Genomic DNA, 21,159 nt, shown 5'->3' with positions numbered 1-21,159 from the left:
GGTATGTGGACTTGTCCTGTGATACAAATCTTTGATTAAGCCTTTTGCTTAATTTTCTTTGCTAAGATTGCAAAATGTTATATACTTCTACAGGTGCTTGTAGGGTTTGTCCATGTTCAGGAATACCAAGAAGGGAAAAGTTTAAAAAAAAAAAAAAAAAAATTTAAAATTTAGAACTGTAGGCCTATCTGGGACCGTTTTTTCATATAATCAACAATAACAAGATCTCATGCACAAAGGAAAATCCCACTACCAATGCAAACTGGATACTGAAAGGAATTTTGCTCACTACTGATAAATGTTATGTAGCAAATTTCATACCTTTCTCTTGAATGTGCCAAAAACATCAGAGTCCAAATCATGTAGCTGAATCCTACTTAAAAGGCAATGATCCAGTACAGTATGATTCTTGTAACTGAATCATTTTTGTGGTCTCTCTGGGTGTTATTAAATTTAATGTCAGAATAGTAGGAAAGACGTCTGAAAGCCATTTAATATTGTCACTGGAAAGAAGTTAGATTATGCTCAATTTCTGACATTAATGTGCTACTTAAGATAATTTATCATATTGTGGTATTAAAAAAGACATCCTTTTTACAGTGGCTGCTGTGTAGCATTCTAATTTGCTATTTTTCTTTAGCCTGGTAGGAAGCCTTTTTCATGCAAAATGTTTTTTCTGGGGTTCTATTCAGCTCATTCTTTATAATACTGCATCATTTACAACAGCAACTTTAAGTGCTTGTCTCTTCCAAGGATCCTGTCAATTTTTTATGTTAGAATGACAGAATCCTCCTATATGAGACAATTGAAGTGGAGCATTTAAAGAGAACCTGAATTGTCAGGCATGTTTCTTGGACAGGTATATACATATTGGTCTCCATTTATGTGTTTTAGACATGTACTTTCGTTTATGCTTTACCAAGCCATAGCTAAGGTACTGCTAATATGATTTACTGATCATGCAGGGTTTTCTTAAGTGTGCTGTATGTCCCATTCACTGGTTCTTATGATGGTTTGATGATGGATAGCAAATAGGTACTTAATTTTGTCATCTTTATTGCTGCTTGTTTCCTAATGACTAGTGTTATTTCTGATATAAATCATGCATCATACTAAGTACTCTTCTATCCATGTATGTAGTCCTGTATCATCCAAGGTTCATCATCCCTGCTGAAATGCCTTGAACTGCTTAAACAAAAATGTGGAAAAATTAGATAAAAATACACCATTTCTTCTACTTTGTTTTCACCTTTAAAAATGAAATAGTTTTCTTCATGTCTCCTGGGAGTAGAGAATCAATTCTTCTTTAATAGAGTACAATACAGAAGTGATTTTTTTTTTTTTTTAGGTTCTCCCAGGAGAGCTAGATGGTCTATGCTAGCATGGCAATTTTGCATATAAATTTGCCATCCATTGGCAGTGGCAGTATATGAAAGGCTTGTAAGAACTACCCACAGTAAACCAATTTAGCAAGGGTTATATATCTGTCAGTTACAATTAAATCCATGAAAAATATTGGCTCTGAACTAGGACTTTTGTAATTTGATTTACACTGTAGTTGAAAAATAAGTGATTTCATTGGAAAATGGTCTTTATTCAACTGAATGTGAATTCTTTGTAATTTCTTGCTGAGAAATCTTAATTCAGAATGGTGGATGTCTAAACATAGTTATTTAATTAACCTGCTGTTATACGCCATTTTGTGAACATTGGACAAAATTAACTTCCTGGCTGCACGATTCCTGTCAAGGATGTGTGTTTCCAGGGAATATTTAGTGTCCATTCAAATTTGATATAATGACATTTATTGCTAAAGACCAAATTGCTTGTTCATTTAGGGATTATGATACTGCTGTAATGCAGAATATGACCAGCATTTTTAGAATGGATTCCAGTACAGTGCCAGCACTTTCCCAAAATACAGACAGATAAAGTCAGAATTTATTTTAGTAAAAAAGGCTTGAGTGCACGTATTTTAAAATTTTACATGCTTTTTAATTAATTCCTTCTATTTTTTCCTTCTCATTCTGTCTAATTTGAAACTTGACAACTATATAAGCATCAAATGCTAACAAAGCATCACTATAAACACACGAACACTGCACATCCATTGATTTCAAAGGAGGTACCATATGTTACAGCTATGCCTGTGCTAACATACTTGGCTGGGTCAGGGTCTTAATTTCCTCAGCATTCAAAATGCCATGGAGTCTAGTCATTACTTAGTGAATTAGTGGAGTCTTCTCTGTCTACACGTCTGCCCCAAATTAAACTGCATAGAGTATTTGGCACCCTTTACTCCACTAAAAGATGAATGACCAACTTTCTGAAATATATATAATATTTTTTGTATTCATTGTCTAAAACATGTAGTAGAGGTCCGTGATAGTCTTAGGAACAGAATCCAAATCCTCTGGTTCTTTAAGTGTGAGACTGTCCTTCCCCTTCATCTGGTCTCAGAGTTGATAACCCTGCCACCTCTTTTGATTATGGGGTAATAATCAATGTGAACCTGACTGTCTCAGTCTCCTGGCTGTTTCTGTCTAAAATTGTGTAGGATTGTGTCATTCTCTCTGTTATCACTGTCTCTTTTCTCTACAAATTCAGCCTTGGACGTGATTTCTTCTGGGACGACGCATGCCTCACTGGTCTTGGAGGAGTTTTGTGTTCATTGATGCGTGGCTTTGCTGTAGCTCCATTCAGTTCAGCATATCCAAAATATATGGGCTATATTAGATAAAACTGCTAGCTTGCCTCTAGCCATCAGTCTCACATTCATGTCAGAGAGTTGCTTTGAAATTTGGGTTTCATGGCTTTTTGGTCTGTCTCTTACTTATTCCAATCCTGCTTTCTGACACTGACATACGCTTGATGTTTTGTACTATCTTGACCAGTCCTGCAGCCAGCCCATTATTTTGGTTGCTGTGACTGCCTTGTCCTGTTCTCCTCAACTCCAGCTGGCTCAGTATGCAGGGGGAGGTCTGGAAATCACGAGTGTGCACAAAGGGGGCACGTGGGGACAACGCTCCTGGAGGAGGTCACAGTGTGGGAACAGCAACTGCCACGTGGTGATGGGGCAGAAGGTCTCTCCTTGTGACCCTTAGGTGTGAAACGGGGTAGACAGTAGCAATGGAGGAGGAAGGGCAGGTACCAGCCAGGATGTGCATCCCTCAGTTTCCAAGATGTTTCATTGTTTAGGTCAGAATTATTAAATATGCACCTATATTTGACTTTCATAAGGGTCCGAGATGTCAAGGTCTAGAGTTTTAGCTCAGGGCTCCAACATATTACTGATATTTGAGTGTACTATGTGGTTCTGTTGTTCTCTAGTGGTCTCATCAGATATTTCTGAAACTGTATGGGGTTTAGCCCCACAGTCCTCCACATAGCCATTGACTTCCACACAGGGGAGATTCAGAAATCTGCCCTTTGCCAGTTTGTCTCCCTTAAAATTCTTTATGCGTGCAGAAAACTGCTGTATGACTTTTGTTTTTCTGCTACAGCATCCATCCACTGGATTTGCCCTTACATAGCTGGAGCAAATGAATTCTAGCTTGCAGATGTTTGCTTTTATAGCCTTTATTTTCCCTGACTTCCACTGTAGGCTGACAGACAGATAAACTTAAAAAAAAAGACTAAAAATTTCTTGATTGCTATGAATCTCTCTCCCATACTTGCCAGTGAAGGTTAAAATTACACCCATTGTGCTGGGTGGCTGGGCCTCTGACCTTATGCCACCCATTTCTAGGGCTTTTTCAAATTATGTGCCTCTTTAATTTACTTTTAAAATTCTTTATCTTTTAATGGCGTATTCAGGATGTATTTGACATCTTCTTTCCCCAAACACTTTTGATTTTAATAGGGTTTCCTTCAGCAATTTTGCTGACCTCCTGGTTCCTGCAGAAACATGAATTTGGAAAGTTCAGCAGCTGAGCGTTAACCCCCAGTGTACAAAACCCACCAGATTAGAGTCAGTTAATTAATGAGATACTTCAGTGGTTTGCATGATTTAGGCTTTCTTCAGGCACAGAGAAAAATGTTAATAATGTGCAAGTATTGTGATGTTTGTGTTTATTTTTGTTTGCAGAAATTGAACTCAAATACAAACCTATCCTCTTTTTCTATCAACATCCTCATTAAAATGGAGCCTCTATCCAATATTCAATGTCTGTATGAATGTCTATGTACAAATCCTCATATCTTTGATAATGATAAACTTCCACTTGTAATTATTTTTCTTACTCTGCATCTTTCTGTAACATTGAAGAAATACACAAAAGGGGGGGTGGGTAAAGGAGTTACTAAAAATCCCTGGTTCTAGCAGGAAGGGTCACCCCCATCGCAAGAAGGATGTGCCATCTTAGCTCTCATTAAAGGAATCTAAAAGTGGTCAGGGCAGAGATGCCCTGAGCCTGAGATTACTTTTCCGGAATCGCCATTTTTGTATTGTCTTTCCTTTTTTTTGTTCTTTCTCCCCCGCCCCACTATTCCTTTTAGTTCTCTATTTTTTTCCCCCTCCCAGTCCTATTCTTATTCTTTCAGACCTGTCTTATTCTTCCATTTCTTCATTCATTCTCCTTTAAATTCCTTATCTTCTGTTTTCTTTGCTTTGTGCAAGCGTTGCCAGTAGCTGGTACTGCTGCAGTTGGAACTGACCACCAGAAAGCTGGCCATGTTGTTGAATAACTGCCCACAGAGGGTGTGATCCTGAGTGGGCCTGAAATTAATGTTCTTGTACTCAATTCTAGTCATTCATTTTCATAAGCAAATAAAAGCATTAGAGTGCAGTGCAGGTATTGCTGCTATGCTCCCTGGTTACGGGCCAAAGTTACTTTAAGATTTGCAGGTTCCCACGTTTTCTTGAATCCCCTCACTGCAAGCCCTTGTATCTGGATGATTTCCTGCACTGCACATTGCTATGTCTACAGGTGAGCATGCCTTTTGTATGAGAACTAGATAAAGACACCCAGGAAAAGATGCAGTTAAGTTCATCCTTAAGGCAGGAACCATGCTGGCTCTATAGTACGCTGCTTTGTCTGCTGTACTCATCCCAGAAGAGTACTGGGATGAACTTCAGAGCTGAGAATATAAACCTGTCACTTAAGATTGGTCCTGAAACACAGGAGGGCAAGAAGTGTAAGAAGAATAAACAGGTAACACCAAACCTTTATTTTACGTACTTAGAAGCATGTGCATGCAGTTGGGATCTGCCTGCACTTAGTTTTTGCTGTTGTGAAGGGATACGTTTGAGTAATCTTTGTGCTTGTTGGTACTTTCATGAGCATTTCCGCTTCATTTCCGAGTGAAGTCGGAGTCTGGCGCAGCATCATGAATGAGTGTGACACATCCTAACCCTACAATATCTGGTAGGCATCACTTATAGATAGATTTAGTGGGCAGAGAAACTAAATTTGAAATCAGTGTTTTTCTACTCTGCAAATCAGCTTTTATACACAAAATGCTAAAAGAGGAACTCCCTTGAGCTGCTTTTCTCTTTCCCCTCCCATTTGTCTTGTAAGCTCACTTCCACTGTAAAAATGAAGATGACCCTTGAGGCCTGTTAAGTTTGGGATCTGATCCATTATGGGAAGCTATTTTAGTATCTTTCTGCTTCAGAGAGGTGGTCTCAAAAAACTGATTTGAGACACAAGGTTTTTCTGGGGGTGAAGCCATCTTTGTTTTAGGGGAGCAACATTCTGATGGAGGTAACTTGCTGTTTAGGTCAGGAGCAAACCAATTTTCCTCTTATCCAAGCTCTGGCTGCTATAATCTAATAATAGGTGGAAGAGAGAACAGAAAGGACTGTTTAGAGAAGTGCTTTGAAAACAGCGTATATTTTAAAATTCATTTTAATCAAGCGACCCTGAAGTGGGCATTTATATTTATATATATTTAAGTATTTTGTTTTTTTTTTCCTGAGGGAGGTTATTTTTCTGAGCACCTTGGTAGCATGTCAAGGTTGAGCTAGCAGGCTAATACACAAAGCTGGCTTCATGGAGCTTTTATGGGGAAAGAGCCTTGAGTGTGTCACCTCTGATGCACTTTGCTTTTGAAGCGGCTGTTTCATTTATTCTAAGGTTTGCTATATTTTCTGGGACTGTATTTTCATATTCATATCACTGTGAAAGGGGAAAGAAAAGAAAGCGTTTGCTAGAGGGGTCGGTTGTTTCTTAACCTCTTTGTTTGGAAAAAATGTTGGGGAAAAGCTTTTATAGCCGCTTTCTGGAAAATATTTTCTGTTAGGATGCTTGAGTAACTGTGCAGGGAAGCCTGTGTGTAGCTTAGCCCCTGTAGGAAGTAGGAGCAGGAGAAATGAAACAGTTGAGGACCTAAACGAAATCTTCAAATTACCCACCCTCCCCAGTTGATAAAGGCAGGGACAGTTCAGCATGGTGCTTGCTGCTGCACCCACCTGTCTGCTGTGGATCATCCTGGCTTGGACACTACATTTTGCTTGCACCCACTGGGTGCAGGTGTGTATGCCATCACCTTGTCATCTTGTCTGGTATGAGGGGCAGTCCTAGAGGGTGGCTCAGCCTGCTCTGGTCTCTGTTCGTTGTCTGCATTTCCCATGTTGTGCTTTGCTGAAGTAGTTTTTCAGCTTTGGGTCTTCCTTTGCCATTATTTCTCTGGATACAGGAATGACGGGGAAGTGCTGACTGCAAGGCGCATTTTTTTTTAAAAGACACAAAGAATGTGTCAGTGTAATAAGTGCACACCGTTTTAATGAAATAATGTTCTCAGAACATAGTATATAGGAGTCAAATTGTTCTGGCAGCTTTAAGGTTAAATTTAGCAATAAAAAGTTACTGAAAAGGAGGATCATTCTTTATCAGAGACGGATGCTTGCCAACCCGGCTTCCCCATGCAACATCCAGCTCAGGGCTAGAGATGGGCCTGACTCAGATCAGCAAGTGACTGCGTGCTCTGTGTTTGGAGGGTTCACCTGGTGATTTGCAGCGGAGGGGTTGCTACGTGTCACTCCCCTTCCAAATCAAGTGCAAGTGCTGTAAAAGGAGTGGGTGTTTTGTGGGTCAGTAGTTGCATTGCAGAAGATGAAGCTCCTAATGGGTGCTCTGGAGAGTACGGGTGTAAATTGTTCCACCTCTGCTGGCTGTGGTGCATTACGGCCATGGAGGCTTTTCACCCAGTGAAAATAGATGGTTAACACTGGTGCTGTGAAAGTTGTCTGGTAGTTGGATAAGGAGATAATACTGTTGTTCAGCTTGTTATTGAAACATTTCCTATCAGCCATGGAAAGTCACTCTGGCTGAGCGTTGCTTTTCTCTTAAGTTTGATCTGCTGGGCAGTGCAGAATTGAAGATCGGCAGAGTGATTCACTGTGCCTGTAATAGTCATTTACTTCAGTGCAAGGTGTATAAAACACGCTGGTTCTGACCTGGGAGCATTTCATAAGGATAAATGGTCGTAAGTGGGTGTGAGGCAATATTTCACAGTTTTTCAAAGAGTATGATTTCCAGGAAGCTTAAAAGAAGCAGGTGTGCAGCCTTTGCTGAACTTTAGTGAGACCCAGTCACTTGGCTCCCATAAGCTGCTTTGGAAATCACAGCCCACATGTCTGAGCTCTCTAAAAATGCTGTCTTAAAATGGCGTGTGTAGGAAATCAGCATTTGCAATGCTGCAATAGAAATGTACTTTGTGAGTGGTTTCTTTTCAAGCTTTTTGACCTTTTAATGCTTTTTTTTTCTTCCCTTCTTTCCCATTAAATCTGCAACTACCCACCAAAGAGGCTAGCAATGACAGCATAAAAGCGTCTGCCTGGGAAGGCTATAAGAGAAGCACCTTTTTATTAGAAGAACGTGAACCAGGAATTGAAAGTTTCTAGATTTAGTTCAGTTTGAATGCACTAGCTGTTTGAGCCTTGTGTTATTCAGACTGATTTTCAGAGTGGATCGGTTTGTGCTTTCGGTCACATCAAGTACTTGAAAGGTAGCAGACTAGAGTTTCCTTTTCTTTAGGCATGGTATTACATCTACAGTGGATTATACCTGCAGATCAGACATTTATAAATTGAAATGGTAAAACTGGAACAGAGTCAACTGAAGGGACAAAGTGCACCTTTAAAAGCTAGTTGAGTGAAGACCCCAGGGTGGAAACCAGGCTGGAAAATCTGGCTCTGGTATTGTCCCACGGTTGTTCTGACACACCTAAATATTACAAATGAATGTGTCATGGGAGGAGGAGTAGGTTTGGGAAGAATGCTTTGCATGTGTTTATCTGTAGCTGGGAACTCAAGTTGCTGCTTTCTTCTGAATTCTTGCAGGTGAAAGTGATGGTAAGGATTTGTGCCTCTCAAGGAGCACATGAAACATCCGAATCCATGTCCTTTCTAAAGGTAGACCCGCGAAAAAAGCAAATCACGTTTTATGATCCAGCGGCAAGTGGGCCTTCCAATGCAGGTCACAGGAGAGGCGTTGTTGCTGTCCCAAAGATGTTTGCCTTTGATGCGGTTTTCCCCCAGGATGCTTCGCAGGTACTGGAGTCACTTGCATAAACCTCCTGAGTCTTCTCATGGCCACTGCATTTGATTGCCTTAAGAGTTCTTTCTGTTTCTGGGGAATTTTATTTGAATGAGTTGCCTTAATGCCTGGAAAAAACATGGTAATTAATAGACAAGTGGGTAAATTCTTATATTTTCAGTTTAGTCGAGATGTAAAATTAAGGAGTAGTAGCTGGGGAGATGGATTTGCCGACTAAATTATCTTCCTGCATTTTCTCTTGTTAAAGACACACAACCAATTTGAAATTTGCTTTTCCATCCAGTTAGGTTTTAACCCGTTTGATGTCACTGAAATGAAGTCCTTCCCCACTGCTTTCAGTGGGAAATGAACGTGTGCTTAATGTTAAACTAAATGCTGCTGTTAGGAGAAGAGATACAGCTAACCCCATGGGATTGCTATACTGAAACAGTTAGGGAGCTTTTATATTTTCCTCGCCTTTTCCAGTTTGTTTATACTGTGTTTTTGACTGATTATTTTATCTTGATGGTGGTGCTGATGGTGCATGCCTTTCTCTTGCCCTACAAAAGGGTGTGTTTGTATAGTAGTAGCCCCAGACCTGAAATCTGATACACAAATAGGATGGCTGGTATTTGAGAGGATTGTGAGCTGCAGTATATTCGGTGAGATTGGAAATTTCACCCTGAAATTTCCTTCTGGGAAAAATCTTGGGTTCAGAAAAAGGATCCTAGAACAACTTTAAAAAGAGGAAAAAAATTAAACAGAGTATGAAGAACCACTTCAAGTTTGAACTGCCTGAAAAAAATTAGGGTTTGATGAAAGAAAAATAAAACACAAAACATTCAAGGTGAAAATGGTATATTAATGTTGAGAAAACATGACAAGATCTAGTTCAGAATCCCACCCTCAGATCTTCTCCTAGGATTTTGTTTAATTTTTTGGGTCCTAAACTAAAGATATGAAAATATCTATTAGGTCCAAGCACTAAAGATGGAGAATAACCTCCCACACAGATCAGTGCCTAAAGCAATGATAACCGCGCCAGGAGGCTGGTTTTAAGATTCTCCATAAGCTCAAACAGCATCTTTGTGCAGAAATACGCAACAGTGATCCCAACATTAGTCCAGAACTGGAAGTGCCTTTTTCTTACTTGCGTTGCCAGCCCTGCTGCAAGGTGGCCGGTCACAGCCTGCTTCTCTGCTGGTTTTGGCACCGGTCCTTCAGGTTGTTGACCCCTGGTTTGGGCTAGGCTCTTTCAGGTCCTTGTGGTGGGTCTGTTGGGTGGCCTGTTTGTGGTTTTTCTGGGTGACGTTGGCCAGCGCAGCCACTTCTGTGCAGGCGTCGTTGCTCGAGGCAAGCTTGTTGCCATGCACCTGCAAACAGAGCCTTATCATTTCACTGTAGTTACATATTTACACCAACCCTCTCCCCTGCCCCTAGTTGCTGTACTTAATAGATCATCTTATTATATATTTGAAACCTTCACTGATGTGGATAAACTGGTTTTAGTACTCTCAAATATTTTAGCAAGTTCTTTACTGATGATGATGTTTCCCCTGGAAGAGGAAAATGTGATACTATGAAATCTTATTCGGGGATCTTAATGCATTTTCTCAGTATAAATGTCTTTTTAATTCCTGTGAGCACTCTTGAGTACCTTAATTTCAGTGGAGTTGCTACTATTGCTGAATAGCCTTGGCTAAGCTATTATACCAGCAGGAAGCCTGGTTGGATAGCATTCGGTTTGCTACATTAGTCATAGAATCAATATTCCAAGAGAATTGGTTTAATAGAATTGAGAACTATTTTAGGCTGTAGTAGCATATTTTATTATTTTTTAAGATAGCATAGTTACTAAAATAATAGGACTGATGCCATAAAAACGGGGAGAATATTGCGCCTCAAAAATATTGAGTCATTCATTTCATTACAGAAGAATAGTAAAAACCATAGCAGTATATGCTCTTTTACTTATTTGTCTCCAATCTTTCTTTCAGGCTGAGGTATGCTCTGGAACAGTAGCAGAAGTAATCCAGTCTGTTGTGAATGGTGCAGATGGTTGCATATTTTGCTTTGGTCATGTCAAGCTTGGTGAGCTCCCAAATTCGTTACACTTAATTACTATGTCAGTCTGGTAATTACATGCTGTCAGCTCCTGGAACAATAAACCTGGAGTATATGAATAGATTAGAATTTCTTTTTAATTAGCTTTGCAAACTTATCATGGTTTATTTCTACACTGGGATTGTAAGTTTTAATTTGAAAAGGTAAAACGTAACATCAGATTAGCTTATTCAAGAGCAAGTTTATATAGGGGCATTGTGATGAAAATCAAAGATCAGAGATGTTTTTAATGTTAATTTGCTGTGGGTCTGAGTTACAAAAATTGCAAAACCAGTTGAATTAATAGTAATGGATTAATAACTAAATACTTTGCGTTTTTGCATCTGTTCTTTCCCATTATCTGTGCAGCGCATGGCATTACCTGTAACGTACAATGGTGATATGAAGAGACATTGTCTCGTACAAGAAAGGTGAATTAAGTTCATGTTTGTCTTTTCATTCTAGGAAAATCTTTTACCATGATTGGGAAAGATAACTCCACACAAAGCCTTGGTATCATCCCCTGTGCAATTTCTTGGCTCTTCAAATTAATCAATGAACGTAAAGAAAAAACTGGGACTCGTTTCTCTATTAGAGTATCTGCTGTGGAGATCAGTGGCAAAGATGAAAACCTTAAGGATTTGTTAGCTGAAGTAGCCACTGGCAGCCTTCAGGATGGCCAGTCTCCCGGGGTTTATCTGAGAGAAGATCCAATATGTGGAACCCAGGTATAATGGATGTCGCAACATAGATTTTTCTGAGCCTGACTTTCTTCTGCTTTTTATTTCCTTTTATCTGGCAACAATTATGACAACTTTTAAGACAGTAAAAAAAATTTATTGCTTTTAATTTATAAGCCCTTCTCCCATGGTGTACATGTTTGTTTCTTTTAGTGCCCTGAAGATTTAGCCAGTTCAGCACAAAATAATAATAAAAAATGCCCCTGTGCTAATTAGTCATTTTCTTGTTTATATTCAAGCTTCAAAACCAAAGTGAGCTAAGGGCCCCGACAGCAGAGAAAGCTGCCTTTTTCCTTGATGCTGCAATTGCTGCCAGAAGTACCAGCAAACCGGAATGTGAGGAAGAAGATAGGAGGAATTCACATATGCTTTTTACTCTTCACATATACCAGTATCGCATGGAGAAGAGTGGCAAAGGAGGAAGTATGAATCTTCTTACCATACTGCTTATTTTTAAATGACGTGGTTTGGGGTTAGTTTAAACAATAATTTGCAATGAACTTAAAAAAGAAGAAATGAAGTGAACCCTGAAGCCAGTCGAGTCACCTTTAACTTTGGTAGCTGTGGCTAATATCTGGTTTCCTCACTATTAATATTTAATTTGGTCATTATCCTGTGCTGTATTCATTATTTTCTTCATTTGAATACATTTTGAATACCAAGTTTGGCTTGAGTCCATGCAAGAATGTGATGTACAACTGTTTTTCCCCGTTTTGTTTTAGTGTCTGGAGGACGCAGCCGTTTGCATCTCATTGATCTAGGGAGCTGTGAAAAAGTGCTGAGCAAGAGCCGAGATGGAGGAGGCTCTCTGTGTCTGTCTCTCTCTGCCCTGGGCAATGTAATTTTGGCCTTAATTAATGGTGCTAAGCATGTGCCATATAAGTAAGTGAATTATTGTCTGCATTATCTTAAATTTGTGGCTGGTGTTACCTTAGCAATGAATTGCATCAACAATTTACTCTTTACCTGAGATGAAGTTAAAGGAAGTTCTGTCAGAGAGGGGTCTGTCTTCTTTTAAGGTCACTTTTTTGTTACAGATAAATCTATTCATCTACCTGTCTATACGTATATATACATACACACAACTTTTAAAATGTCACGTAGTAACATGAAATTCTTAATTACATGGCCAAAAATTATATGCATATTGGTATATATTTAAGTTGGGTGGAATGTTGGGGAGGGTTTGATTGTTGAAAAAAGCAGGGCAAAATGGCCAAAATGTTTTCTTTCCTTCTATCTCCTCTGTGTTTCCTGGGTTTGGAATTTAGACTGATCTCAGCCAGCTGGACATTAGTGAACAATTTCATGAAAATTTCATAGGATTTTCTCTCCTTTTTCCAAATTTAAAAATGGTATTGAAATTTCAGAGAATACTGGAGAGTTTATCAAGTATAGTCATCAAAGGTTGTTATTTCTGTATGCCTTTTTGAATGATACATCTTTTCAATTAAAAAAAAAAAGAAGACCACCGTGTTGCACATTTGTTTAGCAGAAGCAAACATTTAGGTGTGTTCCTTTGTGGAGTGTACTTGACAATAACATTACGTCAAACACACCTGTGGGGAGCCCAGCTTAAAAACAACAGCCACATTGTAAACACCCTTACCAGAACTTGGCCTTCGGTCCTTAAATTTAATTGCTGCTTGTCTTCATGCGTTATAACTTTGTGCCATTGTTATCAATCATGTCATTTCACATATTTATCTAGTGCTGCATCTCAAACAGGTGTTCTTTCTTTCTGTATTAGGCAGAAAGATAATTTCCTCAGGCTAGTTGCTAAGTTTGTGGATGGAGTAGAGGATGGATGGGTTAGAATAGGGAAGGGCAGATCTTCAACTTTGTCACTGACCATGGTTTAGTGAGCAGACGTGACGGTAGTTCCCACATGTTGGGCCAGCTCAGTGGGGCGATAGGAAGCAGCCTCCAGGGAACCCTGGGGAGAGATGTCCTGGAGACCAGTGGAGGACAAAAGGTCACCTGTCTTGTCAGCTTTGCTGTCCATGGCGGAGGACTGGCATCACCAGGAAAGCCTTCAGAGAGAAATTCTGCTTCCCATTTGCTATGTCAGAGCAGAGCACAGCAGGCATAATAGAAACTAGATTAGCTGGGGTGGCACTGATAATATCTTTCTGATATCTAACATTGTTATATTTGTTTAGAGATTTCTTACCATTTCTGTTGACTTATTTTTTTCTTATTATCAAAATTGTTTGTGTAGAGCTCACAGGGCTTAGTTATCCAGGTACTAAGTCTGCTCAGCTAAAAATACAGCACTCATGAGCTTTTTGGGTAATATGAGCTAAACCTGAGATAACTAAACTAGTTATCAATAATTTGTTTTACAATTGTCTAAGGAACAAATAGAATGACTACCATACTGCAAATACACAGGCAGATAAATAATTAAAATATTGGTATCTTTGTATGTGTACATTTAGACACGTTTTAAGTGTGGTCAAATAATAGGAGCATATTTCTTATCTATATGTACCATACATGCATATATCCTATGAGAGTGAAAGCACAGCTTGTGGTGTAAAAATCTGCAAAAAATGATTGTGATTTCTTTAAACCATCCTAGTGTTCTCATTTGATACACAGGGACAACAAGTTGACAATGTTGTTGAGGGAATCGCTTGGGAACATCAACTGCAGAACTACTATGATTGCGCATATTTCTGACTCCCCAGCTAATTATGCAGAAACTCTCACCACCATTCAGCTTGCATCACGAATCCACCGAATGAGAAAGAAGAAATCCAAGGTTGGTTCACAAACAAGCAGAAACTAATTCATTTTAAAATGAGTTTTCCTAACCTCTCGGTGGGGGAACATGGGATTTCTTGGCGGTAAATGCATAAAAGCTCAGGAGAGGAACTGACAAATGACTTGGCACCGAGCCATCATCCTGCCCCCAATCCTTAATCCTGAAATTCCCTTCTTCTCGTTACAAACACGTGTTCTTTCTTTGCTTATATGTGGAACTATCTCAAAAGCTCCTATTTGTATTAATTAAAAACCAATAAGGAATGAACAGAAAACTGTTGAGGAGAAAGGCAATGCATAATATTTAATGGAAATTATCTGAAAAGATGTGATTGTTATATTACTCCTAATACAGTAAAATCTATGTAGCATGACCTTGTCATTTTAATTCACACTCTAACATTTTTCCACTAGATGTAGTTGTGATAGTATACACAAAGCACAGAGCATATAGCAAACCTGACCTTTTAATCAATTATATGTACATATATATTACTTGTATATCAATTCATATTAATAACTTTCCCCTTATTTATCATTTGCAGTATGCATCCAGCTCGTCTGGAGGAGAGAGTTCATGTGAAGAAGGACATGTCCGAAGACCGCCCCATTTGCGACCCTTCCACCCACGAACTGTTGCCCTTGACCCTGACCTTCCTGTCCTGAGTCTATCTAGTGATCCTGATTATTCCTCCAGCAGTGAACAGTCTTGTGATACTGTCATCTATGTTGGTCCCAATGGTGCAGCTTTGTCTGACAGGGAATTGACAGATAATGAAGGTCCTCCAGAGTTTGTTCCCATAATCCCATCCCTAAACAAGAAGAGAAGTAAAGACAATTCTGCTATTGGTAGGAGTTCTGACAAGGACCATTTTAAATGCAACACTTTTGCTGAACTACAAGAAAGGTTAGAGTGCATTGATGGAAGTGAGGAACCCATCAAATTTGCTTGTGGAGAAATCTCTGTTGTGTCCAATTGTAGTCCAGTCGCCGGAGGTACAGAAAATGCACAGTCTAAGCTGATAAAGGAAAAAATATCTTCTCCTTCTGGAGGATTTAAGAAACCAGTTCCACAAGAAACTGCATCTCCCAAAAAAGGACATAACCTTCCTTTCCAGGCTGTTGCACCAAGGGCTGGCAATGGCAATTGTCATGAAAAGAGCACACCTCACTTGAAAACAGAGCTTTCCAAGCCACAGAGAGGAGCTGACAACAAAATAATAGACTCGATACTGGAGGGAGAGAGAGAGACAATCACCGATTCCCTGCAGTCCTCAAGGTGTAGCCCTTCAAGGAATCAGGAGCAGCATAAGGCCACAGCTGAATGTGTCATTAAGGAAAAGTCCTTGTACGTGAAGAGACCCTTGCCAAGCCCAGCACCTCCACCTCCACAGCAGAAAGAGCACGTACCGAGCTCCAAAGCTGAGAATTTGGAGCTGGACAATAGCAATGCAGTCCGGACTCCTCCTGTGGGAATGAGCAAGCAGATGGGAAACAAACCTGAGCAAAACCCCGTAGGAAGCACGTTTCTGGTTGGTAGCAATGCCCAGAATCAGTCAGGTGCGATAGAGGTACACAGCTTCAGATCAGCATTCAGAGGGAAATGTTTTGATCGGGATATACTAACCACCACGGTGACTTTGCAGCAGCCTGTTGAGCTGAATGGAGAGGATGAGCTTGTTTTCACTGTGGTGGAAGAACTATCCATTAGCGGGATTATGGATAATGGAAGACCTTCCAGTATCATTAGCTTTAACAGCGACTGCTCCCTTCAGGCCCTTGCATCGGGTTCGAGGCCGGTCAGTATTATCAGCAGCATAAATGATGAGTTTGATGCTTATACCTCACAGGAGACTTCTACTGGTGTAAATATTGATATTGTTGTGCCCTTTGCTAAGGATCCCTTTACCAGCAGCAGACGTTCCTCCATCAGTTCGTGGCTTAGTGAAGTCAGCATCTGTACAATTGAAAGTGATGGAGCCCAGTCTAGTGACAGTTTTGTCGCACAGTCATCTTACAGCTGTAATAAGTCCGAGGAACCCTTCAACTTGGATTCATCCCATTTATCTGTCCCCCTGAAAAGCGCTCTGAACGACAGTGGATTTTGCTTCTCTGAACTGGAGAGTGAGAGCTTGAGTTCCAGCAAGCTGTCCTCAGGCATCAGCAAAAGCCTTCAAACCTCTGAAACTACCAAAGCATCTCAGATAAAAAGTGCTTTTTGTGTCACTGATCAGCCCGTAAAAATAAAATTTAGTAATTCTCACGATACGCCTGTGATAGAAACAATACATTCTAGTCTTCCTAGGAAAACAAAAACTACCTCGTCTTCAATCCACAATAATACTGTCCTCAGCTATAAAGAGCTGCAGAATCCACATGGTATATTTGAAGATCCCTGGCTGTTGCGCACCGATTATCAGTTGGACACAAAACCTGCAGACTCATTGCTGTCTCCAAAATCTCACGCGTTTGGTACTGAGAAGCAGCCAGGAAAAGCTGCCCAGTATTTTGGTGCAGCATCCAGGCCAACAAAGTCACAGACTATGCTCGCCTGTTCGCAGAGGGTTGTGGATGGTTGCGAAATGGCCTGCAAATCCTCCAGTGGAGCTGCAAAGAAGTCAGAAGTTGTGATGAAGATGCCACAGCTGAAGAGAGGAGCCACCACGCTGGGAGTGATGCCAGTGTCGCACACTAACAGTACTTTGTCGGAGGCCATGACCCGAGGGAATTCGGATGGTCCCTTGGCCACTGGCAGCTTGAAATCGTCACTGGGAAAGAAGAGTGCGCCACAGAAGTCGACCATGTTGCCCAGGCCAGGTGGTCCAACACCGCCAACACCTCCTGTACGCAAATCGAGCCTGGAGCAGAAACCTGTTGGTCTGGGTAATGGTGGGGGAAAAACCTCTGGCCTGGACTTTGCCAGAGCTGCCACGCCAAAGGCTGAAGACGAAGCAGATTTGCGGTTGAAAGCTGGGTCTTACTTCAGCGAAAGTGCCAGCAGCAAAATGAACCTGAAGGGTGACCACTCTTTGCCCAAGATGACATCTAGCTTAAAGGTGAAGGCGTCGAAGAGTGAAGCTGTGCACCGTTATGGTAGCCACATGTCCCTGGAGAGGTGCGACAGCCTGACGTCGGTTGGGTCCAAAGCAAGCATGGTGAGGGAGAATGGAAGCACCAGCAACAGCCGGGCAGGGCGCTCCGTCCCCAGGCTGGGGGTCCCCCCTGTTGCCTCTGGTGTGGGTTTACCACCGCCCTTCACCGCCCCTGCGCCCGGTAAAAACAGCCAGGCAAAACTCACAGCTAACCAGAAGGTGCAAGCAAACGGGAATAAAAACCGGGGCCTCTCTGTCAGCGGGTCAAAGTCTCTCAGTTCCTCTGTGAAGTCCCTGGTGCAGCCTGCAGGGAAGGGCTCTGGCACGGCCCCCGTCGGGAAGGTGGCCCCCCGCTCTGTGCAGCCTGTCAGCGGCAAACCCAGCCGAGGGACCATCATGGGGACCAAGCAGGCCATGAGGGCAGCCAACAGCCGTGTGAACGAGCTGGTGTCAGGCGGCTCTGCCAAGGTGGGCCACTTCCGAGGCTCCACCGACTCCGACAGCGGCAATGACAGTGGCATTAACCTCAGCGACGAGAAATCGCAAATCCCGGTGCTGCCATCTCCATACAGCAAGATAACGGCGCCCCGGCGGCCTCAGCGGTACAGCAGTGGGCATGGCAGTGACAACAGCAGCGTCCTAAGCGGGGAGCTGCCGCCGGCCATGGGGAGGACGGCTCTGTTTTACCACAGTGGGGGCAGCAGTGGCTACGAGAGCATGATTCGGGACAGCGAGGCCACCGGCAGCGCCTCCTCGGCGCACGACTCAATGAGCGAAAGCGGGATGTCGTCTCCGGGCCGGATGAGGAGCCTCAAGTCCCCCAAGAAACGATCAACAGGTAAGAAATGAAGGGGAAGGTGGCCAGGTGTCCACTGGTGCTCCACTGCATCCCTGAGGATGAGGGGTTTTCATGGCGTCTCTGACAGAGAGGGAGAGGCATTTTGGGGGAAACTCAAAGCAGGGAGGTGGACTGCCTGCATGTGCTTGCGTGTGTGCACGTACCGCTGTGACAGCAGCTACTTGTCATTTATTTCACTTCAAAGCTGCAGGTGTGACACAGGTGCTGCGGCGGAGAGGGCAAGAGAGGCGCCGGGTGCCCCGGGGCGCCGGCAGCCTCCCTGCGAGGGAGGAGGCAGCAGATGGCCGCCAGCGGACCGGGAGACGTTCCTTCCTCCCTTAGCAGCATAGGCAGCGAGTGCGGCATCAGGGCAGCCCAAACTAGGAGGGGGTTATGGGTGGGTTGGGAAGAGTGAGGGTGCTGGGTGGGCACTGATGAGTTTTTGTGAGGATCAAGTGAGTGTCAAGGAAGACCGGTGAGAGAAGGGCAGTGAGGAGAGGAGGAGCTCTGCTGCCAGGCGTCTGTGAGGGAATTTCAGTGAGATGGGCTGGGACTGTAGTTTGGAAACAAGGGAATAGGCCTGGAGGGGAGGAGAGTGTTTGTGAATTAATGAGGATTGCTGAATGTGCGTTAGATTACACACAGGTAAGGCTTAGGGGCAGAGCAGTAGGGTGCATACGTAAGATGCGGTGACTCTTACGTTAATGCTACCAGCTAATTGCAAAATTATTGTATTGCACTGTAATAGTGTTTTTTATAAAGAAATTTTAGAGCGTACATGTGGATACTATAAGCAATAGGAAACCGACTGGGGGGAGTTGCTCAGAAGAGGTAGCTCCGGCTCATGTACTGTGCCAAGGCAGACATGTCTGACCACACCATACAAAGGTGGGTGTACGAGAGCCAGGTCCCCTTTCCTGCTCTCCGGTGCCTTTCCTTATTGCTTTCGCGGGTGGTGCTCATGTAAGTGCCACTAGTTGTAGCCAGGTTCAAAATCAGGCTCATATGACTGCTGTTACAGTATTCATTTTTACTGATCTAGGTTGAAGTCCTGTAGTATCATAAAGAATCGGTGGCAATCGGTGCCATGTAGCTAATGACCAGCAGCCTCATTCAGCAAGCTAAGCATACCAATTGTTGGAAATACAGTAGGAACTAATATCAGCAATGCGCTGAATCTGAGCTTTTGGCTGGAAAGCGGTAATTATTGCAATCCCTGTAGACACCCATGATGCTCGATTCTGGCAGTAAAACCAAATGAGTTAAACTGACTTAGATCTCATGGTCCTTTCTGGTCAAAGCAACTGAGTTGCTTCAGCAGGTGATAAATCATTTTGGAAACTTAGTGCAATATTTGCTGCAGTTCTCTTTCCATAGCATATCAACCTCTTAAACCTTTCCTACAAATCAATATTAACAGCTGTATAAGTTGCACACATATTGAGAAGGCATTACCCACTGATGGATTTGTATTTGTTTTTGCCCCAGGAAATGCTTATAAGGTCTTTAAAAATGACGAACTATTTCTTTTTCCAATTGAAATTGCTCTATGTCAGTAAATTATGTATTACTTTTTTGGAGTGCTGTAGACTTAGAGGTAATAACGTGTTTTATACATGAAATGAGGTTTCCTAGGAAGTTCATGAAGTATTTCTTACAAATTTCTTACAAATGGCCTAAAATATATTGTAATCTTTGCAAACTGTTAGAGATTCTTGGAGTAGCTTACGTTGCTCCAAACTGTGTTGGAGTCATGCAGTCTCTGGATTTAAGGACAGGTCCTACTCCCATGTATGTCACTGGAAACCTTCCCCTTATCCTCTAACTTCATCCTTGGAGAAATGACATTGACCCTGGCTGGTACAGTGAAAGGATATGAAGTTTGTCTGCTTAGTATATGTGTTTGACTGCATCTGTCCTCTTCAGAGGGATCCTGCTGTCACCAAAGTGGTTACAGGATCAGAGTTACAGCGGGTGATTTCAGCAGGCAGGACTATAATGGTGATTCAGGCTAAATGAATTGGGGTTGTGAGAATGATGAACAGGTGGTGTAGAATGAGAATCAAGTCTTCCCCTTTCCAAAACATTCCCGTTGTGATTGTTCTTGTTACTTAGAAATTGGCAAGGATGCAATGAAGAATTAGGGATGTTTTTCTTAAGAATATGTAAAGCAGGTAACTCTTCAGGTATCTATGGAGGTGTGTTGCTTTGGGGGTACCTGCTGCAATTTTGTCTCTGTTTCATGTTGAAGATTGTGACAGGGCTTACCTGACAACCTTAACTTGCACTTCACTCTCCTGTAGAGGTCTCAGCCCAGAAGTTATTTTGGCAGCACTGTCTTACCTGTTTGATGTGCTCCCTTTTGTAAGAAGACCAGAAGAAATAAGACTCCTTACCTCTGAGTTGGCTTTCAATAACAGGAAGAAATTAGGCACTAAATTTATTGTCACCAGTCACCCAAAAGCTGCTTATACTTAGTGCTACCATGTGACATTTCAGCTTGTTTCTGGTGGCCTTCAGCCCTCCTGTTTACCTAGCGATTGGACTGCAGCCTTGTTAACATTGCCTGACCAGCTCTGTGCATGTACTCATCCTTGACATATGTAGTGTAAAGGTCAGCCTTTTAGAGAATAAGAAAGACTTATAATTGCAAAAAATGCTGGACACCAAAGTGCCAACTCTTGAATACAAAAGTACCAGCATTTTTGAAAGACCTAAGTCAGTCTCTGCTTCATGAAACTTGAGCCCTAGCAGATGCATCAAGGTGGCAGTATGCTGTTTGTAAATCTGGGAGCCTTCCTGTTGAGGAATTGGTGAGTTTTGTCATGCGCTGAGCTTCTGAGTGCCGGTGCAAATCGGTGGTGATAGGCCTCCACATTAGAGGTGGCTCAAATTGCAGCTTGGTTGGTTGCTGCCTTCTGAATGCCTCCTAATCCCACAAAGTCATTGACAGCTGCTGGTATTTAGCACCTTGTGGTGGGTTGACCTTGGCTGGATGCCAGGTGCCCACCAAGCCACTCTATCACTCCCCCTCCTCAACTGGACAGGGGAGAGAAAATATAATGAAAGGCTCATGGGTCGAGATAAGGACAGGGAGAGATCGTTCACCAATTACCATCACGGGCAAAACAGACTCA

The 21,159-nt window shown here is 42.1% G+C and overlaps 1 protein-coding gene across 1 annotated transcript in view; it reads left to right on the top strand.

Annotated features, from left to right (window-relative positions):
- The window catches only part of KIF26A (kinesin family member 26A), a 78,258-nt gene that overhangs the window by 53,150 nt on the left and 3,949 nt on the right, over positions 1-21,159 (top strand). The window contains exons 5-11 of the mRNA XM_009328331.1: positions 8,285-8,494; positions 10,478-10,571; positions 11,049-11,311; positions 11,563-11,746; positions 12,046-12,205; positions 13,928-14,090; positions 14,638-18,022. Of these exons, the coding sequence (XP_009326606.1) occupies positions 8,285-8,494; positions 10,478-10,571; positions 11,049-11,311; positions 11,563-11,746; positions 12,046-12,205; positions 13,928-14,090; positions 14,638-18,022 (4,459 nt within the window). The remainder of the gene's footprint in view (positions 1-8,284; positions 8,495-10,477; positions 10,572-11,048; positions 11,312-11,562; positions 11,747-12,045; positions 12,206-13,927; positions 14,091-14,637; positions 18,023-21,159) is intronic.

This window comes from Pygoscelis adeliae, unplaced genomic scaffold, assembly GCF_000699105.1.
Source record: "Pygoscelis adeliae isolate BGI_AS28 unplaced genomic scaffold, ASM69910v1 Scaffold130, whole genome shotgun sequence".
Classification (NCBI taxonomy): Eukaryota; Metazoa; Chordata; class Aves; order Sphenisciformes; family Spheniscidae; genus Pygoscelis; species Pygoscelis adeliae.
This window is presented reverse-complemented; position numbering and strand designations above follow the sequence as displayed.